Genomic DNA, 18787 nt, shown 5'->3' with positions numbered 1-18787 from the left:
CACATCCATCAACCCAAACATTTAAAATTCTCTTTTAGGTATTTTGAAATACATAATACGTAGTTTTTAATCACTGTGGTCTTTTAAATTCCCATGCTAGTCACTGTAAGCATCCTTGGAGTAAGGCATAAATTCACAGGCTCTGATTATCAAGGATAATCATCTGGACATCTAAGGTGGGAAATTAACAAGTTATGTAGAAGTTTGTGGATAAGGGCAGAGAATTGCTTTTTAAAAACAACAGTATCTATTTCATCATGTTATTTTAAAAGTCATTCCCTTTTTCTTTTCATATGATTTTCTTATTTTAAAATACGTTAATATATGAAAACTATAAATATTTTAATAAATATAAGACAGTTATATGACATTTTGCCTCAGTCAATTTTATGATTACTATTTCATTCCACTAAAAATGTTAGCTTTTTCTCTTTCAAGATTTCGTGTAATTTGAACATGTTTTTCTAAAAATTTATTTTTATCAAGTAATATATATATATAATTTAAAAGCACATAATAATAAAGGTGTTTCATAATAGCTATTTTTAACCAGCTTATCCTGAATCCTTATTCTCTTTGAAAGTTTTTAAGGCCTTTAATTTTATCCAGTGTTCTTAAAATTCATAATGATGTATCTTGCTGTGATTCTATTTTCATTTATTTTTCTTGGTAACTGGGGACACTTTTATAATATGTAAATTTATTACTTTCGGTTACTGATATCTTCTAGAATTCTGCCATCACTATATTTTCTCTCTTCTTTCTTCCTACATGTGTATTTTGGATTTAGTACATGGGGCTGATTTTCAGTTTTCTTACTTTTTTTGCCTTTTTTTCCACAGCATTTGTCTTTTTACATTCAGGCAGATTAACTCAATTTTATCTTCCAATCCTTCTATTGAGTTTTGACATCAGCTGTCAACATCAAATACCATTTTGTTGTTATTTGTATAGGTGACTATTAGGTATGTAAAAGATGAGTAGGAAAGTTGGTGAAAAGCTTGGAGTACACTGGAAGCATTGAGGTTGGATATACACATTTGGCTGTTCCCAGCTTTGTATCATGTGTAAGCAGAGAATAGTGGAGTAAATGATAGGATTATGTACTTGGACATCTAAGTCAGAGACATCCTTACAGGTTATTATTAATAAACTTTATGATATTGGTCAATTAACAAATCATTGATAAAATGAAATTAATTCAGTTTGTTTATCCCAGAAACTTCATGCTTGTTAGGCAGGCACTCTACCAATTGAGCCATGCCTCTAGCCCATTTTGCTCTGGTTATTTTGGAAATCAGGTCTGCCTTTCTACCCAAGCTGACCTGGACCACTGTCCTCCTATTTATGCTTCTGGTAGTAGCTGTTATGACAGGTGCATGCCACCTTGCCCAGCTCTTTATGTTGAGACAAGGCCTTGTAATCTTTTTGCCTGGACTAGCCTGCAACCATGATCTTCCAGATTTCTACCTCCTAGGTAGCTAGGATTATAGCTGTGAACTACCATCACCAATCACTAGGCCTAAATTATTTTTGGAGGAGTTTGAGACTCAAAAGAAGTTGAAAACAGCAGGACAGACTCCCCATGTTTGCTTTACATTATAGTTGATTTTAAATGTGCTTGGTTAATTAAAATTACTTGCTTTTGTTTTTCATTGCTCATATGTTGTTTTTCCTCTTCCTATTCTGTCTTAACAAATTTAAAGTAATTTTGATTAAAAAAATCATCCTGGCTAAGAGAAATATGGAGCTCAAAGAGAAATTAATAACATTTTTAATCTTAAGAAATTAAAATTTATTCCTACATATTATATGTATCAACAATCCTCAATATATGCATATACAACCTACAGTCTTCATCACTAATTATTGGAAGACTGCCTATTAGATTCAATTAAGTTAAAGACATTTATTCTCTGAACAATGAATCAAGGAATTTTTTGTCTATACTTCTTTACTTGGTCCACTGGCAATCACTGACTTTCTTGCTTCTTGCTTCATTCCCCTTTTAAGTGCCATCAAGTTATATTAATTGATTTTAATTCCTAAAAATAATATACTGTTTTACATATGTTCTATTAGTGAATGTTTTGAAATATAGTTTGCTTTATTTATAATTACAACGTTTTGACAGAATTTCAATTTTAATTTTATTTACAAAGCCACTATTATGTTTATAAGTGAATATAAGTTGGACTCTATTCTAATCATGAGTGTTGTAGGCACACATTTTGGACCAAATATATTTTATTTATATTGTATTGAGATTCTGTAGCTCCTCCTGGAACCTCTCTTGAACTTCGGACTCATGCCTCCATCTGCATGGTAGACATTTAATTAAATGTGCTACAGTCTCATTATCTCCCAGCAAACTTTCCTGCTGTGCACTTTATCTCATTTAGTGTCCTCACTGAGAAAACAGCTATCTAAGCCTTGGCTTTAAAACATTTTTGAATGTGACCCACACTAAGATATCAATCTTATTTTGCAATCTAGAATGCACACACACATACACCACACACACACACAAAACAGGAGCATCATGAACAATAACTACTCCCACCCATGCGTGGTAATCTTTGATATCATGTGTGCTTTTTCTCTTTAGGTTTCTATTTTATGAGGAAAAGTATATATGGGATAAAATTAGTCTTTTTATATCTTTTGCATTTTATTTTATTGTTGTACTGGGTAGGGGTACATTGTGGCATTTACAAAGGTTCTTACAATATATCAAATATAACATTCTTGAATTCACCACCTCTACCATTTTCTTTTATCACCCTCTTCCCCCAATTTGAGAAATACTTTCAACGGGTATTTTTTTTTCTATTTACATTCATATGTACGCAGTATTTGCACCATATTCACCCTCCCACCCTTTCCCCACCTCCTCCCCCCTCTCACTGGTATCAACTCCCCCAGGCAGGGCCTGTTCCATATTCCTTTTATCTGATTTTGCAACAGAAAGGAAAAACAAATGACATTTTTGCTTGTTTAAGATAGCTACACACAGAATTTCCTTGTGGCACTTCCATGTATATAGGAATTATTGCCCAATTTGGTTTATTTCCTCTGTTTTTCTTCTTTCTACTTTAGTCCCTTTCTTATGGTTGTTTCAACCAGTTTAAAAATTCTGTATTCATTCTTGCATAGAGAGTATATCAACCATATTCACCTTAACTTCCTTCTTTTACCCTCCCCCTCTCATGTGTGACCTCCCCCTGGTATGTCCTGTTTTCATAATATTGCTACATTTGTATTAGGTACATATTCCACATATGAGTGAAAACATCCAGCTTTTGGCCTTCTGGCCCTGGCTGACATCACTGAAAATGATGTTCTCCAGCTCCATCCATTTACCTACAAACAAAAACATTTCACTCTTTGTGGCTGAATAGAATTCCATTGTATATAAGTGCCATATCTTGGCTATTTCCATAGCTTAACCATTGCCTAATGCTGCAATAAACATGGGTGTACAGGTGCCTTTGTTGTAACCTGACTTACATTCCTTCAGGTATATCCTTAGGAGTGGAATTGCTGGATCATACGGCAGTTTTATTTTTAGTTTTTTTGAGGAGCCTCCATACTGTTTTCCATAGTGGTTGTAATAATTTACATTCTCACCAGCAATGTATGTGTCTTTGTTTTTCTCCACATGCTTGCCAACATTTGTTGTTTGTGTGGTTGATGATAGGTATTCTAACAGGAGTGATTTTGATTTGCATTTCCTTTATGGCCAGGGATATTGAGCATTTCTGCATGTGTTTTTTAGCCATTTGGATTTCTTTCTTTGAGAAAGCTGTGTTCACTTCTTTTGCCCATTTCTTCATTGGGTCATTGAATTTGGGGAGTTTAGTTTTTTGAGCTCCTTGAATATTCTGATTATCAAACCCTTGTCAGATTTGGCATTTTCTCCCATTCCATGGGCAGCCTCTTCAATTTAGAGACTATTTCTGTTGTTGTACAGAAGCTTTTTAATTTCGTGTAATCCTATTTGTCCTTTCTCGTAGTTGCTGAGTCATTTGAGTTCTATTGAGGAAGTCATTGTCTATGCCTATTGCTTCCAGTGCATTCCCTGCTCTTTAAAGTCTACAATTCATTGACATTTAGTATACCCATACTGTTATGCAACCATACCTGTATCAACTTCCAAAACACTCTCACCACCTCAACAGGAAACTCCATATCTATTAAGCAATCACTATTACTTGGCCCTTCCCCAAACATGCTGCCAAATACTACTTTATGTTTTGTCTCTATTTTAGATGTGACATAAAATGAAATCATATAAATGTAACATTTTGTGTTTAACTTCCATTTTAAAAATATTATACTAACTAGTGAATTGACAATTCACCAATGGGTCATCCACATGCCCCATAGATCCATACAAAGGACCTCCTTCTCATCCCTTTCACTTCTAGACAGAGACTTTCACAAGTTTCCATTTCTTCTCCCTGTCTAATAACTCTGGAATTTCTTGCCTACTCTCTATTCCTACTGCTCAGGACCTCATTGTCTCTCATCTGGCTTATCCCACCATAATAGTCATAATTTGTGTCAGTGTCTCCCCTCCATTCTCACTCACTGCAGTTCATTTTCCAACCAATTGCCAGGAATATTTTTTGGCATATACGTGTGTGTGTGTGTGCATGCCAAAGTTCTCCTTAAAATACAAACAAATAACCACTACAGTCTATTTCATTGCCTCCAAAATAAAAGTGTCTTAACATTTAGACTGTTTAAATAGGCTATTCCTATTTAGTTCTCCTACCTATTGTTCAACCTCATTCTAGCCACTGAGAAAGTAAACTAGCTATTTAATAAGCATCAGTCAGTACTGATTTGAAATGATAGGTCTCCACATATTGAAGTCACTTTGTATATTAATGAACTGAGACTGATGGATACAGATCTTAGGCTTTTACTAACAAGAACAACTGATTGTTTCCTTGAAACTGGATGTAGGAAAAGTTAATTTTCTTTGGGAGAAAATTAAGTGTTTCTGTAATTATATTTGAAAATAAGCATAACCTATTGCTAATCATTCTTTTAATTATTTATTTTTCGTGTTTCTTTGTAAAATATTGTATCAGGAAACCTGGTGGGAAATGGAGATAAAAGTCAAAGTACTAATAGCAAGAATACTTTGAAAATACATATTACCCAGAAAAAGGTTGTCTCAAAAATTCTGTTTGATTACTTAGGCTTTGAATATACAAAAGCCTGTCCAAATTAGCTTTTAAAGAGCTGAGGAAATGTCCTTAATTTTATTAATTTTTATTTTCCTGCCATATGAAAATATTTTGATTTTGTTTTTATGTGGCAATTGAGTTTTGTTGCTTAATCAACATTGAAAAGGTGAGAGATAAAGATAGAGACTATTCAAAAATAATAGGCCAAATTACAACTATCTGAAAACTTAATAACTGAAAAATATTAATGGAGCTTGTGCCATACAACCTAAAATAAATAACCTATCTCAACCTGATTTTTAAATGCTATTTATATTTGAAGTAAATTTTATAAATATACACACAATTCTATATAATAAATCAAATTTAGGATATTATGAACAACTTCCCTTTATTCCCTTTAACCAAGAAAATATAAATAGGAAAATGTATCATCTTCACATGAATATATTTTCTGCATTGTTTATTCATAACCACATCCAAGGCATATACTTACAGCTTGATTATTTAAACAAATGTGAGGGTTGCAGACATAAAAACTTTCAATTCCAATTAATCCCAAGCTATGTTTGAAACAGAAATAGGCAAAAGAAAAAGTTGAAGTTATGGAGTTCAAAATTGAAACACAAATCACTAAAGCACAGCTAAAACCCACAGAGATTTCATCAAATATGCACATCAAATTTACTTCTCCATGATTTTTTAACATTTTCTCTTACAGTGGTTCAGAAATCTAGTTGGAAAATATTTCATTAATATTTTTCTATGATATTATGTAAGAGAAAATTTGGTAAATTTCCTTTATTAAACATAAAGTAAATGTATACCAAAAAGGATAAGAAATCTTTCATGAATTTCAATTCATTTCATTTAGTATAATTAATGAATTTTTTGTTACACTCATTAAATTATTTTTCATATGCACATGGTTAAACAGCAAATTCTTGATTTACAGAAAGTTCTTAAATTTGTAACCTGTCATAAAACTCATATATAGTATTCTCTCTATGGCAAATCACTAAATGTATATATATTTTGTATAATAATCAAGAAAATAGCTTTTTTTGATCATACATTTTGAATTAATGAATTGAATTCTAGTCAACACATATTGCTAATTTTCCTCTGTAGTAGGATCTTAGTATTGTGAAAATTAATAATGTATGTTTGTTGATGATCCAATTTTTACTACAGATTTGACTTCTAAATATTTTAATCTTAATTATTTTTAATATGAGCAAGAGGTAATAAATAGATAAGAAAAATTGTACATAAATATTTTTATTATAATATTACCCTTCACTGTTACAGAAAAACACTTCAAGATGACAATTTGGATTCTGAACATCAAAAACCATGAGAAACTATGAAATTTAATGGAAAACTACTAAGCCCCTTGATTACTGTTTTCTCTGAACATAAATTTCAGCCAGATTATTTGGCATTTAATCATCATCAATTTGAATATTTTTAGCATTATGGATAGAAACTTTATGAATCTATTACTCTGCTATTGCTTTTAGACTATGTTGGCTTTTTTGACTGCATGTAAGAGTTATAAAATAATGGGTAAATATTGCTCCTAAGACAGAAATATATTCCAATAGAGATGGGAAAAAAGGATGCAGAATATTTGGTCTCTAAAATAGAGAAACTGGAATTATTTAACAAAAGCCCTTCATTCATTAAGTAATTATTTTTATTTTGAAACTAATAAAAGTCATTATAGAAATTTCTTATGGCTTTTCTAACAGGCATCATAAACTGGGTAGCTTAAGACAATGTAAATTTATTGTCTCACAATACAGGAAGAATAGTAGTTCAAAATCAAGGTGCCAGCAGGGTCATGCCCATTTTGAAACTTGTAAGAGAGAGTCCTTCCTTGCAACTTTTAACTTATAGTAGTTGGCATCAATCTTTGGCTTTCCTTCAGTTAGACATGTATCCCTTCAATCTGTACTTCCGCTTTCATATGACCATAAATTTGTGTGTCTTCAGATGCCTTTTGATAAGAATAAGTCATGTTGGATTAAGGGCCCACCCCTTTCCAGTCCAACTTCAACTTAACTTTAACTTCAAATATTCAAGATAACAAATAACATCACATTCTGAGGTAATAGAGGTATTGGGAGTTAAGACTTCAACATGTTTTTAGTGTTACATAACTTTATTAGATAGTACATGAACAGCATTTCATTCTTTTTTAGCTTTCTGGAGTAATATCTTTATTTTGAATTGACACAATCAAAACACAACATTGTATCCCAAAATATGTGTGATTATTTTGTGCCACCATGTCTTGGGGGTTGATACAATTCAACCTATAATGGTCAAGTTTATGGAATTATCACTGAGCATGTTTATAAATACCAACAACTTTACTACATTTGTTTTTCTTCCCAGGCATATCATCCAAACCCTTCCTTTATATAATCCTACACATGAAACTTTACAATTGCAAGTAGTAAACAGTAATCCTGTAAATTTTGTTCTGGAAATTAACAAAAGATTACCAGTAAGTATATTCAGAAAGTCATGAAACCTACTGTTACAAGAGTGTATTCAAGTCTAATTTTAGAACACCAGTAGAATATTATCATTTGAATTGCTAACAAAGTTTCAGATTCTTAAAATTTTAAATGTAATTTTCTATTCTCCTCCTGAATTTTAATCTATCAGTGAAAGAATATCATGTTAATATGTTTTTAAATTATATATGCTAAAATCATGTTCATTATCACTACTGAGTTCTAAATAAAACTGGATGTGTTTTATTTCTAGACATTTTAATAATCAGTTTTTGTAATAGTTTCTCAGTAATATGATTTTCACTCAGTAGTCATATGTTTCAAGGATCCCAAGAGACCAGTTCTTGTCTCACCTTTGATGAGTTCCTGCTCCTGCCCCCACATACAATCCAGACAGTGTTGACAGCTCTGCTCCCCAACCCCTGCTGCTGTTTCAATTCTGGGTCTAGGAGAAGACTAGGGTCAAGTTAATGGAGCTAAATCATTTTTCTTCTTCCTCTAAGTTACAAAATAAGATACTAAGGTTTAACCTGAGCATTTGTGTTTCCAAAGTGTAGGACACCAACTATTTATAGTGAATGTGAAACCACATTCATTCAGTTAAACTTCAGAATGACAATTACAAACCTAGTGCAGTTGCATGCATCTGTAATCCCAGCTATTTGGGAAGCTCAGGTGAAAAGATTGTTTGAGCCCCGGAGTTCAAGGCTAGCCTGAGCAACAAAGTGAGACCTTGTTTTAAAAAAAAATAACTACAGTAGTTTATTTTTATCACAGGACCTTGCAGTAAATCATGGGGCTCTGCTAGTAGATATGACATTTAAATCAAGCCTTATACTATTTGCTGTTTAATGACTAACAATTCTGCACTTTGATTTCTTTATATCTTAATACCTCTCTATTGTCAATCACTGGTTATCAACTAATAATATAATGATATGAATTTAGTTCTTAACTACATAAAGTGTGAAATTAGAAATCACTACTTATTACATTGCTAAAATTGAGGTAGACACTTTAATCTTAAATAATGTATTAAAATTCATGTGTAAGCTTCTATCACTTAATATTTCATATATTATGCAAAGTATGGAGTTCATGATATAGTTTACCTATAACCAAAATTCCTTATTAGAAAATGGTATTTTCATATCCTTTATTTAGAAAAGAACCTAATCTTATCCACAGGAAAGTAAATAATATATATTGCATGCCACCTTACATCACATAATTAGCAATAATGACTGTTTAATCTTTGCAATCCATGGATTTTGAGTTCATTAATTCTTTCATTCATTTTTCAAACATTGAGCATTGCATATGCAATTAAAACTGATATTAGAAAATAATTCAAAACATTGTATGTGGGAAATACTATTATAAAATATAAATAGGAGCACACATTAACAAAATTGATAAGTGGAAATTACCAATGAAAAAATAATATAAAATATATTTCAAAAAATATAAATAATATATATATTTATATAATTATGTATATATACAAATAGGTGTATGTGTAACTCTGTTTTTGGTTTTCATTGCATAGTATATGTGTTAACATATGTAAAGACTTTAAAATAAAGACTATTATTCATAAATACTTCAATAAATATGGTTAGACTGATTATGGATGGAAATAGTGATGTGAAAACCTGCTTCCTTCAGACTTTATATTGTCAAACTTTTCAAACAAAATAAGAAATTGAATGAGTAATACATTGAACAACCTTATACCTTTCACTTTGGTTCATAAATTATTAATGATTTGCCGTATTTTTTCTGTCTCTTTTTCTTTCTTACACTCTTATTGTTCAATTTGAAAGTAAATTGTTTTCCTCATGTCATTTCAACCTAAATACTTCAGATTGTATTTTAAGAGCATATTATTCTCCAATATTATCATTTATCCATATGAATTAATGTTTACTAAACTGTCACAAGATTATCTTTCTCCTTTGAACTAGAATTCAGTGCAAACTCATAAATTGGAATTAGTTATTATGATGACATTTGTTATAATGAACTATTTTTAAGTTGTAAAATGGCCCTACATTTAGCATATTAAATATACCCCATTACACTAAACTAGTATATTTATTGGAGATTAGTAAATATACTAAACTAGTATATTTATTGGAGTTAAATTCCTACCAATTTTGTCTATCTTTCTGTCCTTGAAACCATGGAAGACACATTATTCAATGGATTTTTAATATGGTTTAGTTGGAAATAAAATTTTTAAATTGAGTTTTGGCTTGATAGAATAAACTAATTTTTTACCATATGCTCTGTCATATGTTTATAGAAGAATTTTAGGACATATAAGCTAAATTATTAAGCCATATTGCTAATAAGTGGTATAAGTAGAATAAAAATCCAAATCCAAGTTAAGGTCATATTATATATTTCCAAGGAAGTAGATATTTTTCTCTCAATAACTATTTCTCTATAAAGACAGATGCATACACACACAGAGAAAGAGAAAGAGATATCTGTATCCTTATCTATCTGTCCATAGAGAGATAAACTATTTTTCATATTTGCTGAATTGAACTAATATGTGAAATACAATTTTTTCTCATTTTTTGGTAAAGGATGATATTGAAACTAATATGCATTCCTAAAATGTGCATTAACTGATAACCTAGAAACATTGGCCATACTGGAGAGAGCACCATCCTGAGATAAAAATACTTGATATAAATAAACCACACATATTTAATCAGGAGTGACCCTGTTGTAAATATAAATTAAAATTTTATTTGCCTTTCATGGTCATTATCAGAGTTTATTGAGCACCAAACGCTGTATTTTGCAAGGATTGAATGGTGCTACTAAATTATAATTTTGCTTATTCAGAGATTATCTGTGAAAATATTTTAGTGAAAAATAATTGATTTTTCAGACATGTGTCAGGTATTCCATTATTCTATAAGTGTTGATATTAAATTCCCCAGTGTAGCATTTTTATTACATAAGATACTCATCTTCATTATGTTTTGATGCCATCACTGACTTCTTCTACCATCTCTAAAGACTCCTACTATTCAGACCATCATGTCATATGTGTGTGTCTGTGTGTGTGTATGAAGAGAAAAACTTTGTTGCACATTAAAGTATCTTACATCTGTGCTTGAAATAATTTGCTTCTTTTGACAATGACAAGACTAGAAGCTAAGTTCCTGGTGGTGTGGCCTATAGCATGGAACAGGCAATAAGCTGTAGACTCTTAGATAAAATGCATATTTCTAACTCATCTTTGAAAAATAATCCTGACTTCCTTTTTACAAAGTGAGTAACTCCACATGATTGTCAGGGTTAAGAATATGGTATGAGAATCACTAAATAGTGTTTACCACAGACCCTTTAATCAATATTTGCTGAGTAGGCATATTGCAATTAATAATGTGTACAAAGCCAGACATTCAAAACACACACATCAGCCCTGCATATAACTAGCACAGAAAGATGCCACCTCAAACATAAGTATTGATTTTTGTTTCTTTCTGAATTTACACAGCTGATTATACTTCCTCACTCCACCATAGAGGTTTCTGTCTTCTTTCATCCTTCTGCACTTGGAAGAGCTGGTCACGAAACTTGTATCAACTTCTACTGTGCTCAGGTATGAAAAGAATATTCTTGAAAGAATTCAAGTTAATGGAATTTTGAAATCAGCACATAAATCCACTTTTCCAGTTGAGTCTTTTGCATGTAAAACAAATTCATTGTTAATCATTAAACTTTTGAACAGATAATATATTATCTATCTGTAAACACCAGAAGGAATTTTTAAATTCTAACGTCTAGAAGTTGAACAGTAAATACTTTATCAAATGCAAAAGAACTCAAGTAAGTACTCATCTCAAACCTTTTGTGAATTAGTCGAATACTGGGCTTGATTTCAGTCACTCTGTCTCCTTCCTAGTTGTAGCAAATCTCTAAGGATTCATCTGTGGTTAAACTTGAATCAATAATTCATCTCTTCAGCTGATGGGTCCAGACCCCTTCCAACCTTTTTAATGTAGCTCTCTAACCTTTGGATTTTTCTTGCCCTTTTTTATCCCTGAATGATTTGTGTGTTCCTTTTTTATTTAATTTATCCAGTGAACATCTTTTGCAAGTGAAACCAGCTCATCATAAAGTATTAATTCAATGAAATTTTGAAAAAACTGTATATATTATGTATGAGAAGGTATCTAAAGAAGGTATTTTAAAAATCAAGCTTCAGAGTTCACTTATCTAAGTCTAAGAGTTTGGAATAACTTTTTACCATCAGGAAAATAAATCCATATAGATTTCTATCCCTCGCTGGATTTAACTTATTAAATCTGTCTGAACTGACATGTACAACTGAGTAGCTGATTAATTTAAAGTCAACTAATGGCAGTGATAATAGGATAAACTTAGAGTATCTCCAATTGTGCCTCTTTGCTGAACGGAGGGTAATGTCAATGATTCAGTTGCCTACTTCATTTGATTCTGGTGTAGATCCAAGTGAAGAGCTCTGCATTCCACAAATCTTTAAATAACTTTGGGCTCTAATTTGTGCAGATTTTTGAATCCTGAGATTCAAATTTCAACTTCAAATATCATGAATTCATTATGCTATGAGAGCCTGTAAATGAAATTTTTTGCTGCCTAACAGAATAAAACCAACAGTTTTAAGTAATAGATATGGTAATAGAAACTTGTCTTTGGTCTCAATCACATGATGTAAGATTTTCTTAGTTTTCAAATGTTTCATTTTTATTTTCAAATAGTTAACTTTATTTCATTCAGACATGATTGTGTGACTCATTTCCTCTAAAGGTCAGAATAGCACAAATGAAAGATAAAAAATCAGGAAGGTTTTATAATCCAACATGAGTCAATGATCCTTGCAGCCTGTGACAATTTTGTTGATTCTCAGCAAGTTTTAATTCTCTGGAGGCCTACTCAGTGTGCAATCTAGATTTACTATTTTTTACCTCCACTCATTTTATTTTTCAGGAGTATCAGAATTGGACTTTTTAAGTTTTACTGTATCTCGTTTAGAAGTTTGAAATAAATATGAGCTAAAATGTTATTTTTAATGCACATATTTGCTAGTTTTGAAATTTTCCTTCACTGAACCTAAGTAGATAATTCAGGCAAGTGTTAGATTCAGATCTCAGTGTTCAACAATGGCAAGATGTGGTTGAACATAGACACTCCAATATTCCAAGCCACTTGAGGAACATCAAACACAACCTCCTTTTTGGAGTCTGACTCATTCCCACTGGTTTAAAGTAACCAGATTTCATTTGTCAGTCAATTATGTGAAATCAAGTTAGAACACTAAAATTGAAAGTGTACTGAGCATATATTATGCTAATAGAATCTGTGGCTAACAGTCATATAGAGTGATTTTAAGATGGGAGATAAACCAGGAGTTGCCCATGCCTGTAATCCCAGCACTTGGGAGGCAGAGGCAGGAGGATTTCAAGTTCTAGATATCTGCTGAGATCGTGTCTCAAAAATCCAGAGCCTGAGGATACTCAATGGTAGAGCATTTCCCTTAGCATGCACAAAGCACTGAGATAGATCCTCAGCAATGTAGGAGCTAATATAGTAATCTTAAGCTGGCAGAGGCCACTATGGGAAGGGCACTGTGAAGTAGTGAAGAAGTCTGGTAGAGATGAACCGATTTGGGTTGTAATACACATATGCATGGAAGCAACACTAGGAATCTCCCTGTATAGCTATCTGTATCTCTAACTAGCAGAATTTCTGTTTTTCTTATTATCTTTTATGCTTTCTCTTCAACAAAATTGGAGAACAAGAGGGCAGAACAGGTTCTGCCCAGAAGCAGTGGGGGGAAGGTGGCCCAAATAATGTATACATATGTAAGTAAATGTAAAAATGATAAAATAAAAATAATAAAAAACCAAATGAAGGATAAGAGAGGGCAATGGGGCGTGAATATGATCAAAGTACATTATAAAAATATGCAGCTATGACTTGCTTTTAATCATCCCCACAAAAAGATAGCATATTATGGATTTCTTATCACCACTTAGCATAATTTAAAGCCATCTTAAAGCAGGTCTTCTTTTAATTGGAATTGAAGCTTGGAAACCTTGATGTAGTCTGAGAGATTACAAACTACAATTGTTTGTTGGTTTTACCTCAATGACCTCTTTATTCATCTTTAACATCAATAAGTGCTACAGAAGCATAAGAAATCTAGAACTGAGTCACAATTTTCTGTGCTTTCAAAGAATTTTTATTCTGAATGAATACAAAAAGAACACTTTCAAGTTGACACTTTCAGGCTTATGAAACCCATGTGAAAATAATGGTCATATTCAATCTTCTTCACATAATTTCTGAGCCATTCAGGTCCATTTCTTGTAATAATAGGATATACCGTGTTACATGATGACTATAAATAATCATGCCATGCATTTGTACACATTTCCTTTAGTGGGACTTCAATCTGTGCCTCACATTCTTTACCTTCATAAGATTGGTATCTCAATTTCATTTGAAATTTATCCTAAGATTTTGGACACCTCATTTCATGCAGTGTTTAATGCCCAGTTTTTTAGACAAATTCATTAAAAAAAACCTTAAAAGCCAGGCAGAGTGGCTCATGCTTGTAATCCTAGCTACTTGGGAAAGGCTGAGATTGAGAGGATCACAGTTTGAGGCCACCCTGAGCAAAAAAGTTTGTGAGACCCTATCTCAAAGGAAAAAATCTGGACATGGTAGTGCATGCCATATATCCCAGCTATGCAGGAAGTATTAATAGGAGGATCACAGTCCAGGCTAGACTGGGCAAAAAGCAAGACCCTATCTCCAAAATAACCAGAGCAAAAAGGGTTGGAGGTGTGAAACAAGCAGTAGAGTATCTGCCTAGAAAATATGAAAACCTTAGTTCAAACCCCAGTACCACCAAAAACAAACAAAAAAACCAACCTTGAACAGAAATGTATCATTTTCCATTAATGGTTCTCTTTTACATTATTAGTAAAAGAAAAACTTTATATCCATTAAAATATATTGCATGTTTGAATATTGGCCTTTTGCACTTTTTTTCAGTATAAAAACACTGAAAATGATTTTTCAACAAAACTGGAAAGAATTTAGAAAAGATAGGAAAGATAAAACAGTACCTATTAAATATTAACAACAAAACTTTTCTGTTCTGACAAAAATTTTCTGTGTAAAACCTTTTCTGTATAATAAGTAAATACATTTATTAAGTGTTTCAAATAAAATGCATGCAATCAGCACAATTATATTCTGAATGTTTGTCTTCAAACAGTTTCAAGAATGGAAATTCTACCTCTTTGGAATAGGACTATTCCCCCAGCCTATTGCCACACAAAGAATAACTGCAATCCTTGGTCTTCAGTCATCTCTCATTATACATTTCAAAAATCCCACCAAGGAACGGGTGTCCATTGACCTGATGCTAACAAGTAGGTTGTTTTTCTTACATTTTACATGTTATTTTGCAGCTATTCATCAAATTTATTTTATCATAGGATCAAAACATCATTTTATAAAATAGAAAATATAAAGAGTGAGAGGTGAAATATGTTGGCTGCTATCATAGCTCATAAATGGTGGAGCCAGAATCAGTATTAGGTTCTTTTGTACCAAGTCAAATTCTTCCAATTTTATCTTTATATACAAATATATGTAGGTTGATCTGTAAGATTCTTATGCTATTACTCAAGTATATCAATATTTATTCTCCAATAGTTTATAAAAGGACTAGTGATATTTTTATTCCATTCCCCTTTTTCTTAATAAATGGACAGCATATCTGGATTACCATTTGGTTCCAAATAGCTTTTTCATTTTGTCATGACATATTGAATAAATGTACTTTTAAATTAGATTCTATAAAGTATTTAATCAGTTTGTATTAAATGACTAATTATTGGAAGGCCAAAATGCAATTAATTCATCATGAGTTTTCTGCAACACATACTAATATTGGACATTATTAATCTGTCTTTTCAACTATTACTACTTCTATTAAAATTGCTACTAGAGCAATTGTCAGTTAAAGTTATACCTATGCTAAGGCTTTTGATATAAATGATCAATTTATTGTCCAAAATGGTTATTCTGTTTCAATTCTTTCTGCATCAGGACTACATTATAGATATTACCTGTTTTTGTGACCTTTGTAAACCCCGAGTAGTAACATGGTCCTTAATCTCCATCAATTTGTGTGATGGAAAATTGTCTCTTAAAATCACTGAAAACTTTTTTTTATTAAGATTGACATTTATCTGTTAGAGTTTTGTTCCTTCCTGATCTTTCCTTCATGCTCTTGGCATGAAATAATTTCTAAAGTTAAAAAAAGTGATGTCATATCATATAAAATTCTCTTACAATTACTTTGGCTAAGATGAGAAGAGAGATATTCAATATTCAGTAACGGCTGATTGCAGGCTCAAGGAAGTGAGCACTTTAAGATGGAAGAGACTTGGACATGTGTCTAAGCAGAATGAAGAATTCAGTTGAGCACACATTAAAGGTATAAAGGAAATAAGATTTAAATGAGGAGCTAAGGCTGTTGATGGACTGGGATCAGAGTCATTGAGGGAGAAGGAATAATCTTTGTATAAAGAATATTCCTGCCCTTTTCTTGTGATGACATCTCCTTCTCTGTCATATCCTCTTCCTTCTCCATTTTGTGGACTTTCTGTTTTTCTAGATATCATCCACATATCTTCTTGTGCCAATATTCCTTGGTGATTAAGCCCCATGCAATTTGGCCTGGATTCGTGGAAGTGTATAGGGAAGCATGGCTGATGAGATAACTAAAATATTTAATGCATATACAAAGGCACTAAATTAATAGCCTCTCATTTAAATAGTTGTACTTGTCTTATTTTTTCATGATATGACTATATAATCTCTTGCTGTCTTTCAAAAGAAAATGTAAATATTCCTGGTGATTTTACAGGATTCCCTTGGGGAAGTTGATAGCAGGATTCATAATATATCACCAAGAAGTTAGTTGCTGATGTGAGAGATCTCACAGTATTACAGATTCTCTCTCTCTGTCTCTTGTTCCCTCACTCCCTCTCTGTCTGTCTTCCCTATGCCTGGAATGATTACTCCCATGACAAGATAGCATGGCAGCTTGTGCACAGTTTCATTAAATATCTATATTTAATATTTGTGAGATTTTTGTAAACAGGTTCTGTATGTTAGTCACATATAGCAAATAGAACAAATTATGGATAAAATATTAAAATTCCTACAACTAGAGGCAACATGCAGTAGAAATAAAGTGTCAAATATCCTTTGAATATGGAAGGGCATTATTTCTGAGAGAGGTGATAAAAATGGAAATAATCAAGATTCTGATAGGAAAAAAGATAATAGAGAATTAGGCAATGCACAGGTTTGAAAATGAGTTTGAATTTCCAAAATTTCTATTTTTTATGAACTTCAAAATATCTTAGTTACCCATGCATCAGAGAGACAGAAGAAGAAGAAGAAATATGTCAGGATATTGCACAAAACTATTATTTTTTTTAGGTCTTTTTTTTTTCTTTTATTATTCATATGTGCATACAAGGCTTGGGTCATTTCTCCCCCCTGCCCCCACCCCCTCCCTTACCACCCACTCCGCCCCCTCCCTCTCCCCCCAACCCCCTCAATACCCAGCAGAAACTATTTTGCCCTTATTTCTAATTTTGTTGTAGAGAGAGTATAAGCAATAATAGGAAGGAACAAGGGTTTTTGCTGGTTGAGATAAGGATAGCTATACAGGGCATTGACTCACATTGATTTCCTGTGCGTGGGTGTTACCTTCTAGGTTAATTCTTTTTGATCTAACCTTTTCTCTAGTTCCAGATCCCCTTTTCCTACTGGCCTCAGTTGCTTTTAAGGTATCTGCTTTAGTTTCTCTGAGTTAAGGGCAACAAATGCTAGCTAATTTTTTAGGTGTCTTACTTACCCTCACCTCTCCCTTGTGTGCTCTCGCTTTTATCATTGCACAAAACTATTAAATACTATAATGAGGAATTCAGGTTTTATCCTCTAGGTAGTGAGAGTTTTCAAAAGATTTCCTGTGCTTTATATGTTTATGAAGTTTATTTGATAACATTTAAAAAAGCTAACACAAGAAATATTTGTGGACAATGGATGTGGATTGGGAGGGTAGATTGGAATTGAGAAGCAAAGCTCAGATTTAAGCCAGTGACAATGGAAAAATTCATAACCACAGATAGCAGGAAAGCACACAATGTATTACTATAATTTTTACCCAAAATCTCTGAGATAATATCTGTTTCTCTAGCAAACATAATGAACATTTCATGCATTCACAGTACTTTCTTTCAAATAACTATAACAGTCAGAGTGATAATGTTTCTGAAGGAGTCTATATTCCTGATACATTTTATACAGCAGACAAATATTTGGCTATATCCCTTGTAAGATAGTTGCAAACTAAAAATCGTCATGGCTGTGCTATTTGAAGCAGAAATGAAAGAACTTGGCCATATACTGATCTGTGCATGACAACCTGCACAATAATCTCCTAAGGAAAATTTTGGTCCCATTCACAAGGACTTACTATATGAGTGTTTTGCCTTCCACTCAGGCATAAAATCCTTGTTACGTTCAACAATTTCCTCATGAGTATGTGAACCTGACTTTAACTCAACTTTTAGTTAAGATGTTTGGTGCACTTGTAATTGAATGGTTAATATACAATTGTGATTCAATCAGGTAACTACACAATAGTTACCAATTATAGGACATAATTTATAGCTAATACTGTACTTAGCACTTCATTTATAGGTTCTTTAAATTACCCAGTACAACAGTTATTCACTGGTAATTAGCTGGACCATGTTCCTGTTGCTGATAACTGTGAGTTTTTCTGAATGTTTTCTCTGGATGCCAGAACCTGCTCTGTCCATCCAGAGCAGGCTAGAAGTGCTAGTAAGTTAATTTCCTGAGATGTGTGTTCTGTACTGATTCTGAGTTCCCTATCTGCCTTGAGACTCAGCCCACAGCAGTAACTTGTGTGATAATACACCATTCAGTGAA

General features: G+C 32.4%; 1 protein-coding gene across 1 annotated transcript in view; it reads left to right on the top strand.

Annotated features, from left to right (window-relative positions):
- Cfap47 (cilia and flagella associated protein 47) overlaps nucleotides 1–18787 on the top strand; it is a 393644-nt gene that overhangs the window by 291965 nt on the left and 82892 nt on the right. The window contains exons 55-57 of the mRNA XM_074062282.1: nucleotides 7605–7716; nucleotides 11253–11357; nucleotides 15024–15180. Of these exons, the coding sequence (XP_073918383.1) occupies nucleotides 7605–7716; nucleotides 11253–11357; nucleotides 15024–15180 (374 nt within the window). The remainder of the gene's footprint in view (nucleotides 1–7604; nucleotides 7717–11252; nucleotides 11358–15023; nucleotides 15181–18787) is intronic.

This window comes from Castor canadensis, chromosome X (assembly GCF_047511655.1).
Source record: "Castor canadensis chromosome X, mCasCan1.hap1v2, whole genome shotgun sequence".
In the NCBI taxonomy this organism is placed as follows: domain Eukaryota; kingdom Metazoa; phylum Chordata; class Mammalia; order Rodentia; family Castoridae; genus Castor; species Castor canadensis.
This window is presented reverse-complemented; position numbering and strand designations above follow the sequence as displayed.